Source organism: Stigmatopora argus, chromosome 11 (genome assembly GCF_051989625.1).
Source record: "Stigmatopora argus isolate UIUO_Sarg chromosome 11, RoL_Sarg_1.0, whole genome shotgun sequence".
Lineage (NCBI taxonomy): Eukaryota > Metazoa > Chordata > Actinopteri > Syngnathiformes > Syngnathidae > Stigmatopora > Stigmatopora argus.
This window is the reverse complement of record NC_135397.1, coordinates 10,533,080-10,555,985: the sequence shown is the minus strand read 5'-3', so window position 1 is coordinate 10,555,985 and position 22,906 is coordinate 10,533,080. Positions and strand designations below refer to the sequence as shown.

Sequence of the window (22,906 nt, the reverse complement as noted above, 5' to 3'; positions counted from 1 at the left end):
TCATTCAACAACTACGTTAACATGCGACTCAAATGCTATCTATAGTAACTTTGGTGACACAAATTCAGCATGCCTTGCAGACTTTCAATATTATTAAAGTATGAAGGGTGAAAGAACTTCTTTTTAACATTTCACAGTTTTTGTTGAATATTTTTTAGCCCTTGACTATTGGTTTGATGTGATGTTGGTACGTTGAATGTTTTCTTGCAAGATAAGGAAGCCTCTTGTTTGTGTTTATTTTATAAAAAGTTATTCTAGTTTCTCTACCATACAATATACCTACTGTATTATAATACTCAATAGGATATGTATATTAATTTCCGTGACACTAGATCTCACATCATCTTTAATGTGTTGGTCTGTGATGTTGACAGCTTGGCAGCAGGAATTGTGTGGGCGAAGGCCAAGCATTTGTTCTACACTAGCTTCAGTCTGAGAGAGCTTTTGCCATCATTATTCCAATGAAATCTATTGAGTATATGGGACTAAATTATTCATCACCATCGACCCGTTTCCACACTTCTCAGTTGTCATCGACATTATAAACTTTGATAGCTATGGAGGGCTTCATCGCTAATGTCCATTACTTCATTGATATTATCATTGATTTTAATTACGTATTTTCCACCATTCAGTTTTATTTTATTTTATTTTTTTAAAGGTGTAAGCATATTTGTTGCAACAAGAGAAATCTGATTTATCCCAAGTTCCACCACCTCCACTAATATTAAGGTGCCCATGACTTACCTTAGGTTTTGCTGTATGGGATTGATTACAATTTTAAGAAATGCCCAGTCTGGCTTTGAGCAGTTTCCTTGTCAATTTCTTATGACTTCATTTTAAATATGAAGGCTAATAGTCCTTATACAAGACCAAAATATATAAGAAAACAGCCTTACTCGCTATGGTTAAAGGAAATGATTACCCAGAGGGATATTTTTAAGTACAATATGCAAGTAAACATACACCCTCTGTGACAGAAATTCACACCTCGTCCTTGTGTTTTGTAAAATAAAATCACTTTGGGTGCCAATAACGTACTAAAACTACTTTAGAATAAATTTCATACATGATAGTTTACATGATATAAAATAAGAAACAGTCCAACAAAGATCATTCACAAGCCACTTTTACACTTATACATTCAATGTGAGAGCTGTTCTTTTTTTAATGCTTTCTTTGAATTGAAATAACGTATTCTCAGTGAGTCTACAAATGTTCGATTTACCGGTTCATACAAATAAAGAATCAGAGAGCTCCCTGTACAACAAAACAGTAGACTGGATAAGAAGAGGATTTGCCAAGGGATAGACAAAGACAGCAAGGTAAAAGAAAACAACAGGCATTCTCAGTGGAATACATTAGTAGGACAGCACAAGCGTGCATCAGATAAACCCCTTAGATGTCTTTTGTGTCCTCCTGACTTTCAGCCTTGTCTCCAAAGAGGTGTGCTCTATGCCAGAGAGTATTCATCAAATTAGACCAGAAAGACAACAACGTGAAAAGCTATCACTCTTCAGAAAGGTGTGCCAACAGGTTGTCACCCTGAAAGTCTATCTTGGTTTTGAACAACAGGGCACTGAGAGAGAAAATTCCCTCAAGAACAGCTCTCATTCCCAATGCAACACAAAGGTGAAAATATTCAGCAAAACATGCGTCGTTTTCTGCAGAATTGTAAAGTCACCTTTTGAAATATATAGCGAGTGCTGACTAAGGGGTTAGCCCAGACATCTCATTAATCCTGAAGTTGTCCTACCAAATGACACAGATCATATTTTTCGCTCTCAAATGGCAGTGTTGCGGCAGTGTAAAGTGGAAAAAAAAGGGTGTGGATCCTCCACCGGACTTGGACCTCTTCCAAATGTAGACACAAATCTAATACTTACTAGGTATCAAGGCCAGCATAAACGGAAAAATTGGATGTACACCATTAATGTAAGTATGATGTCAGTAAAATAAATTGACTTGTATAAACAAAAAAAATCTCAACCTAAGATTTAAAATAGGAGCAACCAAACCGTTCATAAAAAGCAGCAGCTGTGTCATTTATATGCACTTAGGGTGCCGGCACGAACTAGGTATTTCCTAATGAGTGGAATTTGAGAGTAGCAGATTGTGTGTATTTTTTACCTGCTAGTCAGGTTTCCGCTCATGATGTTGTTTTTGTTCTTTTTCTGTTATTTGTGTACAGATCACAATCAAATCTCTTCTGTATATTATAGGATATGTATGCAAACCAATTTATCAGGGCTGATTTAGTTCATCCTGGGCTAATTGCCTGTAAATGGGGATTACTGAGTAGAGCATGCATGCATTTAATCACACCTTTCAGCCTGTAGTAGCACACTAGTTTTCTCTTTGTTATCTCATCTCATTTTCTGAACCGCTTTATCCTCACTAGGGTCGCAGGGGGTGCTGGAGCCTATCCTAACAGACTCTGGGCCACCCTGAATCGGTGGCCAGCCGATCGCAGGGCACAAGGAGACGGACAACCATGCACACTCACACCCATACCTGGGGGCAATTTAGAGTGGCCAATCAGCCTACCATGCATGTTTTCGGAAATGTGGGAGGAAACCGGAGTACCCGGAGGAAACCCACACAGGCCCGGGGAGAACATGCAAACTCCACACAGGTGGGACGTGACCTGGATTTGAACACTAGGACACCAGAGGTGTGAGGCCGACGCGCAAACCACTCGCGCCACCGGGCAGCCCGTTCTTTATGTTGTCAATTATCCAAATCCAGATTATGCCACTTAAAAGCAAATTAATCACTTCACCTCTTGAACTGTGGAGTGTAAATTCAGCCATGGAGACAGGTGACAGTGGTCTAACCCACGTTTAACTGTCCAATCCAATATATGTTAATGAGGATGAACCTAGCTTCTCTGTGTATGGTTTTCACTCTACTCAATTGTGCCAATATTGCAACGCCAAATTCCCGTCACATGAGAATATATTTAGACACCTTGAATATGTTCATGCATTTTGCATGAACCCTAAAAGCAGTTCTCTTCTTGGTTGTTCGTGTTTCACACGCTGGATGTCTCCCAAGGTTTTCAGGCGCATCCCACTGGAGTGTGCTCTCCGCTGGTAAGATTATAGTGGCAAATAAATGAGCGAAGATCCGTGTCCCACCTGGGCTTTAGCACTTGGCTGCTGGAATAATGATGCTTGCCCGAAGTCATTGCTTTTAGCACTTTAGAAGTATCTTGTTTATAGGAGCTTTTCTCCTGTGTGAAATACACTGCTTAGACTGGAAAAATCTAAATCCACCTCACTCATGAACTTGCATCAAATTATACAGTTTTGTTGGAGAATTTCACTGCATTTGATCTTAATACGTTTTTGAAAACTTTGAATTATGGGTGTTTTTCTGGAACATTTTCCATCACTGTAGACATAACAGAAAATACGATGAGAACACCTCTGTGTAGGGGTTTTTAAGTCATTAAAACATACAAATGTTGGACTACACTATATTACCTGTTGCAGAATATGACAATTTATTTTAATGGTGATGCAGAGGCTTGTAGGATAACAGGCATACATATTTATTGTAGAGCACCGGAAGCTTCATGGTAAAAGTAGATCTAAGGCAGGTTTCAACTAGCTCCCCAGATTTTGCACACTGCAAGGGCAAATGTAAGTTTGTTAAATAATACATACATTGAGAGCCACATAATGGAAGCTTGTTTAGCACGCTAGTCTCACAGTTCTGATATTGAGTGTTCCCTCAACTCACTGAAGCTTACTGTATGACGATTAGACCTGCGAGACAGGTTGGTTCCAGTTCTACTCTTTCACATAAATCTGGAGGAAAGGAGCACAAAAGAGGGACGTAGAGAGAAGATGACCGTGATTCGCTAGGAAGAGGAGCGAGGAAGTATTGATTCCATAATCGCCCAAACTCCTGACAGCAAATGTAACATATCAAGACCTTACGCCAAGAAAGACAAATCACAAACAGAAGTGATGAATGTGGCACTCTTAGATCAAACTGCTGCACCTTCTGGATAGCAGACATTGTATATCAGAAAATTACATTTACTCCCTGAGTCTCACGAACAACTACCTTTCATCACATCTATTTTAGTGGAACATTTCCAGGTCTTTTATGTAAAGATCATGATTTCCTGCACCTTAAATGTTGAAATAATTCCATAAGGACAATATAATTAGATTAGCAACTGTAACTTCATTTTGGGACTACATAAGCCATTTGAGGCGTTGTAATGATTAAGAGGTGTATAACTCGTACTTGCCTTAACTTGCATACAAATGGAGTTCTTAAACATACTTTAAATCCATCCTAATTCATTTCATGCAAATATTGTGATGCACTATTGAACATCTGTGCAATAACAACACCAACTGAATAAACATATGTCAATTTTTACTATGAAAATCGAATGTTTTGTTACATTTTTAGTAAAAAAAAATACTAATTAGAATTGTCTCAATTTGGTTGAGGTTTCATATTTGATTATATTGAAAACACATGAATGGAAAAAACTGAGAAATTTAAACTGTGTACCTTTTTTTAAATATTGCAGGCCATGAAACTTCTGTTTTTTTTTAAATCTTTGTTTAGAATGGAAACATTGAATAGAAACATTGATTGTATTAGCGACGAATGGACGATCAACCACGCTATGGGTAAAGATAAGATAAAGAAAATTGAGAGTCCTTTAGACAAACATTCCATAATATTGTTGAATACAATTGTTCATAAATGCCTCAGAATTTAATGAGATGCTTTGGAACTATCTTTGGTGGCAGAATGATGAAATGTCACTGGTGTTTTGGGATGGAATTATTTCTCTCATTTGGAATTCAACAGACAGACACTGAGCTTTGGAGCTGATCTTTACGCACACAACTTTAGCCTCGGCTGTTCCGCAATAATCCGATTTCATATTCGTAGAGTATGAAAGCATTTTGCATGTTTAGCAAATTTAACCTGCGGGTTGCGTTCACGACTCAACTGTGAACAATTTCTCTCTTTGCAGACGACGGAAGACATGCTGGTGGCATCAGCGGAGTGTCCAAGCGATGATGAAGACATTGATCCTTGTGAGCCGAGCTCAGGTGGGTTAGGTTAGTCATCTTTTTTATTCTATTTCTCTCTAGATGTGTGTCAGTTTGTCTCTGTGTACTCTAGTTCACCCACACCATGACTCTCAGAAGTAACTCGGCTTGAAAACGAGCTTTGCTTTTTTACCCTCATTGGCCATCTACAAGAGTAAATGGGATTTTTTTCTTTCAGAAATGTGATGATATGTATGCAAACAAACACCATAATGATCATATTAATGAATTAACGCCACTCTGACAACTGACCTTGCAGATAATGACAACGACTGTAGTTACACAAAAGGCTGTTCGTCGCTTCTCTCTATTGTACATTCATTTCTTACGGGAGTTCTCCTGGACAATAATAATCATCATCATAATCGAACATAGGCCCTGTCGTCATCATCAACAACAAGAGCCTAATTGTCATCACACCCAGAAACTGCGTATGACAAAATTGGTAGTGCTTCTCCATAAGGTGCATTTTCTCGGCAAAAGACCCAAATAAGTGATAATTTCGGACTCGTAATTTGGCATTCTGCCGTTATGGATACATCGCATCAACCCCCGAGCGGATCACTTACCTCTCACTGTCTTTCACTTACCTTCAGTCAGCCAGTAGGTGGTAGATCACCGCCCAAACGTCTTTTCATATTACCTCACCTCGAAGTTATTACACAGAAGGGATTGTGTGTTGTGTTACCGCAAGTTTAGAGTCCTGATGGCTGTGGGGAAAAAAATGTCCTTAATCCTATTTGTCCGTACTTTGTGGGACCTATAGCATCTGCCAGAGGGCAGCAGCTGGAACAGATTGGGAGCAGGATGGTATGGGTCCCCCCATCATTGGGGACCCATACCACCCTGGTCACAATCTGTAATAATTCTACTCTATCACTCTAAATAACTTATTTACGTGTTAATATTTTTTTCTTATGACTATTCACTTGGTTGTTCTTACTAGGTCACTTCAGTGTTGGTAATTCCATTGGGCAAGTTGCGCTGAGAATTATGTTGTTTGTTGTACGTGATTCTCTTTCCTTTGTGATAAATCTCATACTTTAAACCTCATAGTTTGTGCTACTCTAATTCAAAACCCAAAATGGAAAAAAAAGACAAGAATGGATGCGACCGCCTTTACTAGGCTCCGGGTAAACGCAAACTTCCAGGGAAGATTTATTTGCCGTAGAATGTTTTATATCAGCTTGCAGTGCTGCCAAACTTTTAATCTCGTACCTTTCTAAGGCAGGCAAGGTATTAAAGCTGAACCATGAATAGAAGGATTTTAAAAGCTTTCTGAACTGATGAAAAAAAGTGGAAACAATTAAGTCCAGACTGCCCACTTCATCTAAAGCTTCTATTGATCAGTGTGAGGTCATCAAACCGCCACTAAATTAGTCTTCGCCCAACTCCATACCTTTTCAACTTCCCTCCTTCCATTAACGTGGTTTTGCTGCAGGAATTGTGTCATCTTTTATTTCTGCATCTAAAGGGGAAAGCAGCAGTATTTTTTTTACCTTGAGCTCTATTAGCTCAACAGATCTGCCATATTAAGTTTCAAAAACATCCTATCAACCAAGAAAAGATTATTTTGTTATGAGTTTTAGTATCCTGATAAAACTGCTGAAACCAAACCTATGGTGTTGCAGACCAGCATTGTTTTCTTGTGTAAGCAGTCTTATCACGGTTGCAAGATCTACATTCATAATTATCGGATCATATTTCTGAAAATAACAACCAGATCTCACAATCTAAGTAACTGGGAATGAATGTTGTTGCCAAAGCAAAAACAATAATAATGAGAAGTTTCCCTAACCCAAACCTTGATCATTTTGCTCTCAATTGCTCACTCTCTAGCAGAAAGTGGAGGCACCAGTTGGTTAAACGTAATCATTGGCCTATTTTTATTCGTGAAAACATGAAAACCCTGCAGCATAAGCAAAATCTTATCACCTGTTAAGCCATCTGTGATTAGATCATATGGCAGCTAATAGAATCATTCTCCTGGTTCAGAAACACACAGAGGAATACTAACATGAGCGCTGTAATGGTGGGCTTATTTAGGGTTTTTTTTAGAATTAGGCATAGGCAGGCTGAGAGAGAACAGTCTTGAGTTTCTCTCACCATCTCTCCCTCACTCGCGAGGGCTCCCTCTTTCTCACTCTCACTCTTTCGCTCTCTGTGCCACTTTAAAAGACGGCTGCAGCTTTTACCCATGGGGCTTTAGTGACCTTCCTAGCATGTCCTGTGCCTCAGTCAGGTGTGAGCCCGCTTATAATGGAGGCAAAAATGTGCCTAATTGGTAGAGCACAAAGAAAACCCACTCTGCATCACAACATTGGAAGAACAAAATGAAGCCCTTTATCATTTTTTTCTTCTTGTCTTCAATACTAAGACTTCTACATTTCATAAACAAACCTTTTCTGTCCTTATTCTTAGCTGCCATATTGCCTCTTAGCAAGTTGGGGTTCAACACATTCATTTTGGTGTTTTTTTTTCCTTTCCTTTTTCTTTGGTCTTTCTTTTCAATATTTTTTTTTTTGTGAAGGTGAAAGTATTGTTTGAAGCTATGAATCTAGTGACAAAGAAATAGTCTCTAATGTATTGGTAAATTCATCAGGCCAGGATGAATTATCAGGCAACCTTGTTTTAAAAGGAAATAAAGCTTTTTTCTTTTAGTCAGATGCAGTTTTGGTATCTTTCCCAGTACTATTTCATTGAGGATTATGCCATCCAAGGCTCATCTTGTGTGTTCTGAAAGAAAACAGGATTTCACACTCACTGTCAGGCTGCCTCTGTGCTGATCCCCATATTTATATATTCAATTATTTTCCTTTTTTCACCCACTCATCTTTAGAATGTGCTGACGTTGATGCTTACACAATGTGTCCATTTATACATCTAAGTAGGGCATTGAAGACTTTGCTTATCTGCAAGAAGACAAAGCCAAAGTTGATATTAGTTTAGAATAAATGCAGGAATTTCACATATCAGTGTTTGAGTGATGACGTATATTATAGAGATGATATTGGTTAATTGTCATTCATTTCATGACCTGCCACACCACGATGACTTGGGTAATGTTATGATGATGATGTTGGTTGCAATGAAACGAGTCCATAATGTTGACTGAAATTATAGGTATTATGTTTCATGAATACCTTCAATGCGAAAGATCTTTCCTATAACTGCCCTGAAGGTCCTGCTGAACTTGATTGCAAATATTCACAGTGACTTTGCAAATCTGATCACCATCACAAAATCATACATTCAGGAATCCACAAAAATGATGTATAAAAACTAATAATAATACATATCTCAACATTGTTTTAATGCAAAAAAGTGCTCTTTTAACCGAGCATTATACATTAGCTCAAACACACAATACACTATTATAATACAGATATAAATAGATATGTAGTATGAATACCTAAATGCATAAAAACAGATGTAGTATTTTTGCGTTAAATTATATCAGAAAGGCTCCTTTTACAGCGCCTTTTTGGCATACGGGAATTTTTACATTGTATGAAATAGTCATTGAGCATTAGAGAAACACCAACAAAAATAAAACCCATACTTTGATGGGAACATTTACAGTAGACATCAGTGCACCAATAAGTTTTATGATATCAACACTCCCCGATTTGTTGTCATATTTAGGGTTCAGTTTCAAGCATATTTAAAGGTATAAGGCCACAAATTAACTTGACAAAATAAACAAAATTATGTTCATACTGCACTTAATACTTATAGGCTTGTGATTGTCTTAAATTGAGAAGATTTTAAAGTATTTTTTCTCCTGATGGCTTTATCCATTTGAAATCCCAATGTCCTTTTTTTCTATTCAAATAAAACATTTCAAATAAAAATTATAACTTCACACTTTAACAGAATGTGTTGTTAAAAACTCCAGTAACACATCCTCTTAGTCCATCTGACAAAAATTAGAGGAAGAAGAATATTCAGCTATTGCCATCGTAATGTAGAGCTCCAGCTTTCCTGCTAGAATTCAAGTATTTTGTACCTAAAAGAACTCCCGCAGAATTGTAATCCAAGAGCAAAAGTAATCAATTGTCAAGTTCCCAGTCTTATACTATTAAATCCGTATAAATCATCCTCTTGTGGAAGATCCTCTGGGCAGAGGCTCAAATTACACCAAACCCTTAACTAGGCTAAATGAAACACCTTTAAGTAATTCTCACAAGGACCTCATTTCATGCTCGTTCAGCTCTCTGTTCATCATCCACCATTAGCATGAGCTCAACCACTTCTTACTCGCACGCTATCATCGGGCGTACTGCCAGCGTGTCACAAGTACACTTCTCGAGGACGCTCTGATAATTAAAGAGGGATTTAATAAGTGTTTTGGCTCCACTATAGCTGATACAGTGACCTCTCAGTAGATTGAGTTCCAATGCAACTATATGACACAGTTGACAGCTTGTGATTATGATGGGATATGTGGAGTCAGAGGATGCTGTAATGCTATTCTGGCTCAATAACCCCAATGTGTCCTAGAGCCTACCAACTCCCACTTTGCCCTAACCTACAACATTTGACATACTGTAGGACTTCTTGTGATCAATCCAAGGACAATAATCACCTTTTTGCTTTGTTTTTTCTTGTCTTTTTGTGTGTTTGGCTATTTCACATTGATGTTATTTACTTGTAACTCTGCCATCATGTTAAGACAGGTGAATAACAATAGATAACTGTAAATTACGGGTGTCAGAAAGTTTATTCCAGTAAGGTTGGATTTGGATTCAAAATATTATATTTTGTAGCACTAGTCACGTCTGATACCCCTCATATAGCAGCACTATTCATTTATAGTTAGCAAACACATGAAAATCAAATGTGTAAATTCATGATGATTGAAACAAACGATTAATTTCCCTGTACATTTCCCATTAAAATTTGTTTCCTGGCTCGCCCAACAACTAATGAGAGAAATACAGGGTTGCTCTGGAAATACCACGGATAGCAAAGTACCTATTAATATAATTTATTTCTCTCATTAAAAGCTCTGCGGGAAAATTCATCTTGGCCACTGCTTTATATTTTGTGTTCGTAGTTGCACGCCACACACTGCTAGTTCATCTTCATGCATGCACAGATTGATACAACTTCTGTTGTATTTCTTGAGGACCATGTTTTTTTCAAAGCAGCTTGGCAGTAGCCAGCAATCAGTAGTATCTATCTTACAATTACATGTCGCTTTCATATTTCGTTCCTAGTAGGATAGGAATATATGATCCTCTGCTTTAAAAGATTGAAAAAAACTTTGATCATGTGCATCACAGAGGAAATAATCATTTTTTGCTAGAGCCTAATCTCTGCCAATACGAGCACCACATGGTGGAAACTCTGGATTGGTCACCAGCCAATCACATGGCACAAGGAAACGGACAACCATTCACACTCGCAGTCATATCTAAGTGCAATTTAGAATGTCCAACCAGCCTACCATGCATGTTTTTGGGATGTGAGAGGAATCTGGAGTACCCAGAAAAACACCCATGCAAGCCCAGAGAGAACATGCAAACTCCATACAGTGAGAACCCACCTGGGATAGAACCCTCGAGCCCAGAACTGCGAGGCCGACTTGCTAAGACAACACTACTTTACACTTTATAAAAAGCTTAGTGATGCAGGCTGACTAGGACCGTGGCCATGAAAAATTGTCCCTTCAGGCTCTTTTGCAAAAATAACTCTCAGAATTACATTGTCAGATGCATTAACTCAGAGCTTCATAGTGCATTCAATGGCCCATGTGTTCTCTGCACTCGTTCAGCCTATTATCACACTGACTTTATGGGGGGGTCAAGCCCAGACTGACTGTTCAATAAATCCAAAGTAGTCCTGGTTGCTTCATTACCACATGCACAGACCTGAAGTAACCTTCATGTTTTGCCTCATCTGGCTTTGTCACCCAGCACGCTCTTGCAAATCACCAAATAAATGAGAATCCTGCCAGATACAAATGAGGAAAAATTGTCTTTGTTGGGGCTCATTTGTGGTGGAAATTCTACTTGACAGGAAAGAATCTGACTTTTCTTAGCTCTTAACTCCCTTAACAAATCTGGCTAAAAAGATGGGAACAACCCAACCTGGCATTTTATTTGTGCTCGATTTTGGTTATTCTAATGTCTTGCCGAGCATTCTAGTAGTTATCTGGATGTATTTGTATTCTGATTTGCTTTGATCATTCTGTGCATCTCATTAAAAAATAGTGGGCAGATTTTTGAACATTTTTTATCTTATATTGTGCTGTTTTTTGGTTGATAATTTCCATTTCTCAAATGTTCCTGTGCAATCCATTTTAAGGAATCTCAGCGTGCATTTAACAGAATGATTGAAACATCCTTGACAGTAATTTACAGTCATGTCTGCAATGAGACTAAAAGAATGAATTTACGGCAATCTATGGCAACTTTTTACAAGGTTTTAATCCTTTGTGTTAAATTTGAGCGCTTCATAGCGGTCATCTGGTTTCTGTTTGATTCGAAAGCTCAGCGAGGAAGCGTAGGAGATGTGAGTCCCTCTTTCATTATTGTAATCAATATTAGAATGCTTATAAACAAAGAGAAATCACACACATTGACAGTTTCTGGAAGGACCCATGCTTACCACTAGCTGTGCCCAGTATGAGCGAAAACAAGGTTTGGTGCCAAGCTGGCAGTTTCCAAAATTGTTCATAACCATCATATCCCTCATTGATCTCGTATTCTTGGAATGAGAATGGCAATGCCTTCAGGTTTTTCAATAGAGAACACTGAGAGCAAATGTTCTAATAAGCTGTAATGAATGCTAATCTTTTGGCACAGAACAAAGCTTCCCTTAGTACACGAAATGCGATATCAGTCATTTCATTTTGGGGCTTAAGATACCATTTTAATTTAAGATGCTATATTGGATATATCAGTGAAAAAATATTTTACATATATTATTATTTATTTTCACAAACGGCGTCTTAAACATTTCCACACATGGAACTACTTTGTGGGACCCCATAAAGGATTTATTTTTCATAGTAGACCTAAGTACAGAGATACAAATGTAGACTGTATAATTACTGATTGGAATTTGAAGAGTTTAGCATAGTAAATTTGTATGTTTTATCCTTTATATTATTGTCAATCACAGGAATTTTTGTTTACATGCTACGGTACAGTTTACTGTCCATACGACATAGGTCAGACCACCCAAATGCAGGAACATAAGGATGTCAGTGTGGTGAAGAGCCCAAACGTTAAGTGCGGCATTCGACTATCTAGTGAACGAGATGGTGCCTTGCTCAGAGGCACCATAACAATCCTTCCAGAAACAAAATTGTATAGAAAATGCCTTTTAAGAAAAATGACAGTCCTATCCAAAAATGTTATTTACATCTTCAAAAAACATGTTGAAAAACCTGGCAAAATTGACTTCTTTTTAATAAACCTTTTAATCATGTTAGGTAGTCTTCCCTTTTTAAACTAACACATTGGTAGTGGTTGTCTGCACAATTCACATACGTTTGCAACATCATCAAATTTCTCCTATCTGCCGGTGGGAGCTGTTGAAACGCTCTTTTCATGCATAGCGGCTCCCTTGCGCTGATGTCCAAATCTAGCATACCAAACAGATGTGTCCTGCAATAGTCTCAGTACCCGCTCCAGCTCCAGTTCTGCAGAAAAGTCTTGAGCATAGGCCTGAATTATATTTTCTGTTGCCATTTAAAAATGAAAATAAAAATAAAAAAAACTATTGTAAAATAAAACATTCTCTAAATTGCTCAAAAACACCCCTTTGTAAACAAAAGTAAACCAGATGGAGGATGACATAGTGAAGAGGATGCATCTGGGTAGAGAAGGAGGTACTTAAAGAGGCAGTCCTATAGCCAGCCATTTGAGAATGAGTAATTTTCTATTAAATCAGGGTAAAATGGCAACATCCTCCCCGCCCCTTAAAAGATTAAGCTACATACTGTGCCTCACCAGTGGGTAAAAAACTTGTATGCATATTAGGTTGACCCAAGATAGAGCAATGTAATAGGAGATAGAATGCTCATACTACCTTATGTTAGTTGACAGAAGCCTGTCAAAAAGCTTTCAACACTCATACAGTCCACCAAAGTAACATTCTTTTTTCTCAATGAATGTTTTCTGGCATTGGAAGATTAGGTCCACTCCCACACTCACATCCCAAGGCAACCAGGCAGCCCAGAGAACTTTGTAGGGCTCCATCCTACATTTTTTAGCAGAGATAATTGCTCTGCTGAGAAAAAAAAACAGACTCTCCTGTGTATGTTTGCTCATAATGCATCAGTCAAACCAATGTGTTTCATAATAACCGAAGACAGTTCAAGATAGAAGTTTGATTACTCACACTTTCATAAACACTGTGACTTAATAAAGTAGTAAAATGCCATAGCTGTCAGGAAAACATAATGAAATAATAATTTTAGAACAGAGTTTTTTTTTTTTATATCACAAAAACACTTTTTAAGATAGTTTTGATTTAATGGATCAATGCTGGTGCCTGGTCCAAGTTGTTATTATGATATTTTTAGTTATAAACTCAAATGTTGATCCCTTAATTAGGATTTTTACCTCAATCTGGCAGAACTGTGGTGCTTTCATTTCCAAATTTGGTGCGCCTTGGATTTCTCCGAGGCAACAAAAACAGCTTAAGCAGAACTGATGACTGCAACAAAACACACAGTGAGATGTGCCAGGAGGACGGAATGATATCAGGGGGCTGACGTGTTTTCAAAATATGCCTCATTGAGCGGCAGCGTTACAAAACACAGAGGAGGACAGCCTTTGGAAAAATATGCTGAGTCGATTGAGGAATTGTTTTTCACTGACAGATTTGTTTTCAGTGAGTCACCCTGGTAGCATTTACCATGGATGTTATAAATGTGTGTCTATTCATTCATGACTGCTGTAAAACAACTAATGAGCTGTGATCTTAAACTAAGCTTGGTTCCGGATCATCAACACATTATTCCTGTCAGTTTTATTTCTAAATTTAACAAATATGACACATCCTCCTTCTCCAGAACATCACCTATGGTCCGCTATATGCGGACAATCACTTTTGAGAATGATCATGCGGGTTATGTATTGCATTGATATGCATTTATGGCTACAGTTTGGAATTCCATCCCCTTGTTGTTTAGTAATGAATCATAATTTTCTGACCATAAAAAACTAAGCTCTGTGGGAAAGAAATTTACATGAAGGTTTTATGGACGCATGGACGGTCAGATGAAAGATGCAGTACAATCGGCAAAGTCAGAATTTCAACATAGCCAGTTATCGACATTGTTTCTTCCAGAAGAGACAGTGAACTTGTCAAAACAACCATAAAGCAATCATAACCTCCCATGACCCAAATGGAAGTAATAACCTGTTTTGCTCACAATGTACTGTACGACTGTGCAAGTGGTGTCACGGCATCCCGTCATACTATACTGTGCCAATTAGATACTGTAATCGATGCTATAAGAACTCATCCACTGTAGTGCCTTTGAAAAATTTAGAATTACACTTAAAAGGCGGAAAAAATAATAATATCTCTTTAGTGTTTATTCTTTAATGATTTGTATTCTACTAAATACGCTCAGATTTCACACTCTGTAGTATGGAGTATGTAGATCTACGTTATGATTAAGTTGGTGTCTATTTTTGTGAAGTTTCGTGTCGTGTCATGCGAAGGTAAAATATGTCTTGTTTCCCTTTCAATCATGTCAATAATCATTTTTTTTATTCAAAATGGTAGAAGAGTAAACAATCTATTTTGTTTGTAGTCACTAGTATGTGTTTGTCTCGCTTACAGCGAATCCCACAGGTGTCGGACCAAAGAGTTTTCCAGACTCGTCCGAGGTCTTCCGCGAGTCCAGCAGCACGACGGGCATGGTGGTTGGCATCGTAGCAGCTGCAGCTCTATGTATTCTCATCCTGCTCTACGCCATGTACAAGTACCGCAATCGAGACGAGGGCTCGTATCACGTGGATGAGAGTCGAAACTACATCAGCAATTCGGCTCAGTCAAACGGTTCGATCGTCAAAGAAAAAGCAGTCAACACTGCTAAGACTGGCAGCAAGAACAAGAAGAACAAGGATAAGGAGTACTATGTGTGATTGTCAAAGTGCTGGTCTTACTCAGACCCAATTGAGACATGGTTGGAAAATACAAATCAAGACATTATGGTGTACAGTAAAATAACAAAACGGAATCTTATTAAGTTAGTTTTTTTCCCCTCCAAGAAGACAATGGACTTCAAAGTAAAAAGAAGATTACTGAGGGAATAAACATCATCAAGACTGTCAGGGAAAAGACATGGATGGACAAATGTTTCCTGCATCCAAGTGGAAGTTAACTGAACCAAATAGCATAATCCATCTGTGACTTGATTCCAAGAGCAGGATGAACTCACTCCTTTGTTTGTGGCCAACGGGGGAGCACAGATGCACTTTTCAAAGAGTGGTTACAAAATTAACAGTTTGATTTTAAATTGCCTGTGTTTGTGGTGTTTTGTTTCTAGAGAACATGGCGCCATGTGTAAGTCTTGCAAACATTTGATTAGAAGAAAAGGGCAGGAAACTGACGGCAAGTTCATCAAGAAAAAAAATATTGACAGTGATCCACCGATTCGCCAAAGTGTCTCAGTTGAGCACAACAAACTGAGAGTTGAACTGATTGAACTGTGGTGTCATTTACAAGACTTGTGTTTCCACAAGAACAAAATGTTCCTTGCGTCAGTAAGAAATCTGGAGGCCTTTGTTTCGGCATCATAGGAGGTCGCAGGCGAGAAATTTCGTCAGAAGTCTCAGACGACGTGACCGTGTGGGAGCCATGCACGCTGAATTATCCTATTCCACTACATGTTTATATTCAGTACAACCACATCTAAATGTGCTTTCTGAAGTGTGATAATGTGGTGTTTTATAGCCTGTTGTATAGATGATGCAAACTATAACTGCTTCAAAAACATTTTGGAATAAAAATCAAAATGAGAAAAATAGATAAAGAAGACATCAATGTTAAGTGTTGCTAGACATAGAACATTTTATGAAGCAATTTGCATTATTAGTCCCCAGGCCCCTCCCTGTTTTTACATGTTCCTTTATAGTTTTTTTTTATTTGATACAAACACTAACCAGGCTAAGAGTAGCTCTCCCAAAACGGCACAGAGTTCTAATCAGGAGAGGAGTAACTAGAACAAGGTACCCGGCTGGAGAATCACTGCCTTCCTCCACCAAAATGACCTGACTGACTGGTGGGCTGACAAAAAAAAATGTTATAATGGAGTGAACAAAAATGAAGAATTTTCAATTTGTTTTGTGTGTCTCCAAATGGCATTATGAAATAGTCCAGTGTGCTTGATGCTGATGCAAAGATCTAAAGATTTCACAGGTCCATTTCAACAGTTCTGTGTTTGTTCTGTCATTCTGTCTGTCAATTCTGCTTTTCAGAGCCTTGTACTTGGAATGAGTATGAGGAACATGAACTATAAATGATTATTATAACTTAATGTTGTCTCCTACTGTATTTTTATTCAGTGTCGGTTTACAATTATAAAATGTTTCATTTAATTGAAACCCTAGTTTCAAACCCGGGGCAAACCAATTAAATCTGGTAAAACCTACTTCAAACCAGTGCAGTCCCGTCACAAAATAGTAAATAATCGTGAAAATTGAGCAACTTTCTCTCAGCAATGAGAGAAAGAAGCTCCACATAGTTTCCTCTGTTTTTGGATCCAGCACATTCATTTACCTTTTTCCCCCCTTCATCTGGCAACAAATAATAGCTGAAATGTGATTGGTTAATTCGTAAATATGAACAAACACACATCTGGAAGCAGCACATTATTGGAAAGTATTGACTACACATGGTTATTTCTATTTAAGGGAAAAATGATTCCCAACTGGGATGCGAACCCCAACTGCCTACATGGCAGTCAGATGAGTGAACCACTACACCATGAATAGCCAAACTTTACTTAGTGATTATTGGAAGGTCTTGACTACATACGGTTGTTTCTATTTAAGAGAAAATTGATTCCCAACTGGGATGTGAACCCCAACTGCCTACATGGCAGTCAGATGAGTGAACCACTACACCATGAATGGCCACACTTTAGTTAGTGATTATTGGAAGGTCTTGACTACATAGGGTTGTTTCTATTAAAGGGAAAATGATTCCTACCTGAGATTTGAACCACACCTGCCCACATGGCAATCAGGTGAACAAACCACTACACTATGAAGTGGCCACACTGTACTTTGTCTTTATTGGAAAGTATTCACTACACATGGTTGTTTCTATCTAAGGGAAAACTGATTCCCAACTGGGATTCAAACACCCACTGTCTACATGGGAGTCAGGTGAACAAACCTCTACACCATGAAGTGGCCACACCTTATCTTGTCGAAACCCTTGACTACACACGGTCGTCTCTATTTAAGGGAAAATGACACCACACCAGGAATCAAACCACACTTGCCTGCATGGCAGTCAGGCAAATGAACCTCTGCACCACAAAGATTATTACAGACGCTCCCCTACTTACGAACATTCAACTTACGAACAACGGTACATACGAACATGTCTGCAAATTGCGTTTAAGTCCAAAAATGTTCGCAAGTCCAATTTTGTATTTCACGCCTTTTTCGGAGTAGTACTTCTTTCCGCCGCTAATACCGACGCCTGGCGCTGTGAGAGCTCAGCTCACCCAGCATCTACCTTCTTCTTCGTTGCAATGCGGAAGTGCGTGAATGTATCTCCAGTGTGCAAAGAACCTTTTTCATTTGTATCATTAAATATCTCATGCATCCAATATTGAATATGGTTGGTAAAAAGCTAAAGGCTTCTATTGAGGGAGTTGCAAGGAAGAGGCAAGCCATTTCTTCTGAAACGAGTGGCAATAATAACGAAGCTTGATGCGCGTGAGAGTGGTAAGCGTTTCACGGGCATTCAATCGTTCGACCGTCAGTACCATTTATAAACAGAAAGATCGAGCAGCAGGACCCAAATATTGAACGTTGCACAAAGTTTGCAAATCAATTGAATGATGCCATCCAGTGCTACCGCATCATTTATGATGAAAAAAAGAAGAAAACTGTGCAATCGTCATTAGGTCGCTTCTTTTGGCCAGTTTCTAATACATAAATCTCTCTCTCTCTCTCTCTCTCTCTCTCTCTACAGTACTGTACATATTATTTCCATTTTATTAAATGTTTTTTTCTTCAGTACAGACCAATGCGTGTTACTTATACAAGCCTTAAACATACAAATGCACTTATATAAACCTTCAATATACTTATATCGGCCTAAAACATAAATTATAATACAAAATATAGCACTGAATCAACTTACAAACAAATTCAACTTATGAACCAGCTCGGAACCAATTGCGTTCGTAAGTAGGGGAGCGTCTGTATATGTTTTGACGAAAGTTTGGCGACACTCTTTTTCCTTGTCGACGATAATGTCAAATATTTATTCATCTTATTAGACGTGTTTCATAACTGAGCAAAGAATACCCCGAGATTTGGTACAAACGTAAAGCTGGCATGCAAAATGACTTGAATGGCTGGACATCGTAAGGCTTTTTCTTTTAAAAAAAGTGGTCTATGTAAAGTAAAGCTTTTATTTGTTTAAAAAATAAATACTATGTATATATAGTCAGGCTTTTTTCTTTAAAAATGACCATGTATATTAAGGGTTTTTATTAAAAAATGACCATGTATAGTAAGGCTTTTTTATTTAAAAAAAAACGACCATGTACAGTAAGGCGTTTTTCTTAAAAGACGACATAGTATAGTAAGGCTTTTTTTCTTAAAAAATGACATAGTATTGTAAGGCTTTTTTCTTAAAAAAAAACGACATAGTATTGTAAGGCTTTTTTTCGTAAAAAACGACATAGTATAGGCTTTTTTCTTTAAAGACGACATAGTATAGTAAGGCTTATTTTCTTTAAAAACGACAAAGGCTTTTTTTGTCTTTAAAAACGACTTAAAGTGGTCTATGTAAAGTAAAGCTTTTATTTGTTTAAAAAATAAATACTATGTATATATAGTCAGGCTTTTTTCTTTAAAAATGACCATGTATATTAAGGGTTTTTATTAAAAAATGACCATGTATAGTAAGGCTTTTTTATTTTAAAAAAAACGACCATGTACAGTAAGGTGTTTTTCTTAAAAGATGACATAGTATAGTAAGGCTTTTTTTCTTAAAAAATGACATAATATTGTAAGGCTTTTTTCTTAAAAAAAACGACATAGTATTGTAAGGCTTTTTTTCGTAAAAAACGACATAGTATAGGCTTTTTTCTTTAAAGACGACATAGTATAGTCAGGCTTATTTTCTTTAAAAACGACACAGTAGAGTAAGGCTTTTTTGTCTTTAAAAACGACATAGTATAGTAAGGCTTTTTATTTACAAAAAAGACCATGTATAGTAAGGCTTTTTTCTTAAAAAATGACCATGTATAGTAAGGCTTTTTAGTTTAAAAAAGACCATGTATAGTAAGGCTTTTTTTCTTAAAAAACGACATAGTAGAGGAAGGCTTTTTCCCTGAAAACCGACATGGTATAGTATGGCTTTTCCCCCTAAAAAACGACATAGTATAGTATGGCTTTTTTCCTTTAAAAAACGACATAGTATAGTAAGGCTTTTTTCTTAAAAAACAACATAGTATAGGCTTTTTTCTTTAAAGACGACATAGTATAGTAAGGCTTATTTTCTTTAAAAACGACACAGTATAGTAAGGCTTTTTTGTCTTTAAAAACGACATAAAGGCTTTTTTGTCTTTAAAAACGACTTAAAGTGGTCTATGTAAAGTAAAGCTTTTATTTGTTTAAAAAATAAATACTATGTATATATAGTCAGGCTTTTTTCTTTAAAAATGACCATGTATATTAAGGGTTTTTATTAAAAAATGACCATGTATAGTAAGGCTTTTTTATTTTAAAAAAAACGACCATGTACAGTAAAGCGTTTTTCTTAAAAGACGACATAGTATAGTAAGGCTTTTTTTCTTAAAAAATGACATAGTATTGTAAGGCTTTTTTCTAAAAAAAAAAAAGACATAGTATTGTAAGGCTTTTTTTCGTAAAAAACGACATAGTATAGTAAGGCTTTTTTCTTAAAAAAACAACATAGTATAGGCTTTTTTCTTTAAAGACGACATAGTATAGTAAGGCTTATTTTCTTTAAAAACGACACAGTATAGTAAGGCTTTTTTGTCTTTAAAAACGACATAAAGGCTTTTTTGTCTTTAAAAACGACTTAAAGTGGTCTATGTAAAGTAAAGCTTTTATTTGTTTAAAAAATAAATACTATGTATATATAGTCAGGCTTTTTTCTTTAAAAATGACCATGTATATTAAGGGTTTTTATTAAAAAATGACCATGTATATTAAGGCTTTTTTATTTAAAAAAAACGACCATGTACAGTAAAGCGTTTTTCTTAAAAGACGACATAGTATAGTAAGGCTTTTTTTCTTTAAAAATGACATAGTATTGTAAGGCTTTTTTCTTAAAAAAAAACGACATAGTATTGTAAGGCTTTTTTTCGTAAAAAACGACATAGTATTGTAAGGCTTTTTTTTTCGTAAAAAACGACATAGTATAGGCTTTTTTCTTTAAAGACGACATAGTATAGTAAGGCTTATTTTCTTTAAAAACGACACAGTATAGTAAGGCTTTTTTGTCTTTAAAAACGACATAGTATAGTAAGGCTTTTTATTTACAAAAAAGACCATGTATAGTAAGGCTTTTTTCTTAAAAAATGACCATGTATAGTAAGGCTTTTTTGTTTAAAAAAGACCATGTATAGTAAGGCTTTTTTTTTCTTAAAAAACGACATAGTATAGTAAGGCTTTTTTTCCTAAAAAAACGACATATTATAATATGGCTTTTTCCCCCTAAAAAAAACGACATAGTATAGCATGGCTTTTTTTCTTGAAAAACGACATAGTAGAGGAAGGCTTTTTCCCTGAAAACCGACATAGTATAGTATGGCTTTTCCCCCTAAAAAACGACATAGTATAGTATGGCTTTTTTCCTTTAAAAAACGACATAGTATAGTAAGGCTTTTTTTCCTAAAAAACGACATAGTATAGCATGGCTTTTTTTCTAGAAAAACGACATAGTAGAGGAAGCCTTTTTTTCTTAAAAAACGATATTGTATAGTAAGGCTTCTTTTCTTAAAAAAAACGACATAGTATTGTAAGGCTTTTTTTCGTAAAAAACGACATAGTATAGTAAGGCTTTTTTCTTAAAAAACAACATAGTATAGGCTTTTTTCTTTAAAGACGACATAGTATAGTAAGGCTTATTTTCTTTAAAAACGACACAGTATAGTAAGGCTTTTTTGTCTTTAAAAACGACATAAAGGCTTTTTTGTCTTTAAAAACGACTTAAAGTGGTCTATGTAAAGTAAAGCTTTTATTTGTTTAAAAAATAAATACTATGTATATATAGTCAGGCTTTTTTCTTTAAAAATGACCATGTATATTAAGGGTTTTTATTAAAAAATGACCATGTTTAGTAAGGCTTTTTTATTTTTAAAAAAACGACCATGTACAGTAAGGTGTTTTTCTTAAAAGATGACATAGTATAGTAAGGCTTTTTTTCTTAAAAAATGACATAATATTGTAAGGCTTTTTTCTTAAAAAAAACGACATAGTATTGTAAGGCTTTTTTTCGTAAAAAACGACATAGTATAGGCTTTTTTCTTTAAAGACGACATAGTATAGTAAGGCTTATTTTCTTTAAAAACGACACAGTAGAGTAAGGCTTTTTTGTCTTTAAAAACGACATAGTATAGTAAGGCTTTTTATTTACAAAAAAGACCATGTATAGTAAGGCTTTTTTCTTAAAAAATGACCATGTATAGTAAGGCTTTTTTGTTTAAAAAAGACCATGTATAGTAAGGCTTTTTTTCTTAAAAAACGACATAGTAGAGGAAGGCTTTTTCCCTGAAAACCGACATGGTATAGTATGGCTTTTCCCCCTAAAAAACGACATAGTATAGTATGGCTTTTTTCCTTTAAAAAACGACATAGTATAGTAAGGCTTTTTTCTTAAAAAACAACATAGTATAGGCTTTTTTCTTTAAAGACGACATAGTATAGTAAGGCTTATTTTCTTTAAAAACGACACAGTATAGTAAGGCTTTTTTGTCTTTAAAAACGACATAAAGGCTTTTTTGTCTTTAAAAACGACTTAAAGTGGTCTATGTAAAGTAAAGCTTTTATTTGTTTAAAAAATAAATACTATGTATATATAGTCAGGCTTTTTTCTTTAAAAATGACCATGTATATTAAGGGTTTTTATTAAAAAATGACCATGTATAGTAAGGCTTTTTTATTTTAAAAAAAACGACCATGTACAGTAAAGCGTTTTTCTTAAAAGACGACATAGTATAGTAAGGCTTTTTTTCTTAAAAAATGACATAGTATTGTAAGGCTTTTTTCTAAAAAAAAAAAGACATAGTATTGTAAGGCTTTTTTTCGTAAAAAACGACATAGTATAGTAAGGCTTTTTTCTTAAAAAAACAACATAGTATAGGCTTTTTTCTTTAAAGACGACATAGTATAGTAAGGCTTATTTTCTTTAAAAACGACACAGTATAGTAAGGCTTTTTTGTCTTTAAAAACGACATAAAGGCTTTTTTGTCTTTAAAAACGACTTAAAGTGGTCTATGTAAAGTAAAGCTTTTATTTGTTTAAAAAATAAATACTATGTATATATAGTCAGGCTTTTTTCTTTAAAAATGACCATGTATATTAAGGGTTTTTATTAAAAAATGACCATGTATATTAAGGCTT

General features: G+C 36.2%; 1 protein-coding gene across 31 annotated transcripts in view; it reads left to right on the top strand.

Moving 5' to 3' along the window:
• The window catches only part of LOC144085185 (neurexin-1a-like), a 171,342-nt gene extending 152,588 nt beyond the window's left edge, over positions 1-18,754 (top strand). For 18 of the 31 annotated variants that reach the window (XM_077614272.1, XM_077614280.1, XM_077614269.1 and 15 more), the window contains 2 exons: positions 5,015-5,102; positions 14,904-18,754. In XM_077614272.1, coding sequence (XP_077470398.1) covers positions 5,015-5,102; positions 14,904-15,208 — 393 coding nt within the window. In that variant the 3' untranslated portion in view covers positions 15,209-18,754. The remainder of the gene's footprint in view (positions 1-5,014; positions 5,103-14,903) is intronic. The other 13 variants (XM_077614274.1, XM_077614281.1, XM_077614271.1 and 10 more) reach the window with 1 other exon arrangement.
• The last annotated feature ends 4,152 nt before the right edge of the window (positions 18,755-22,906 follow it).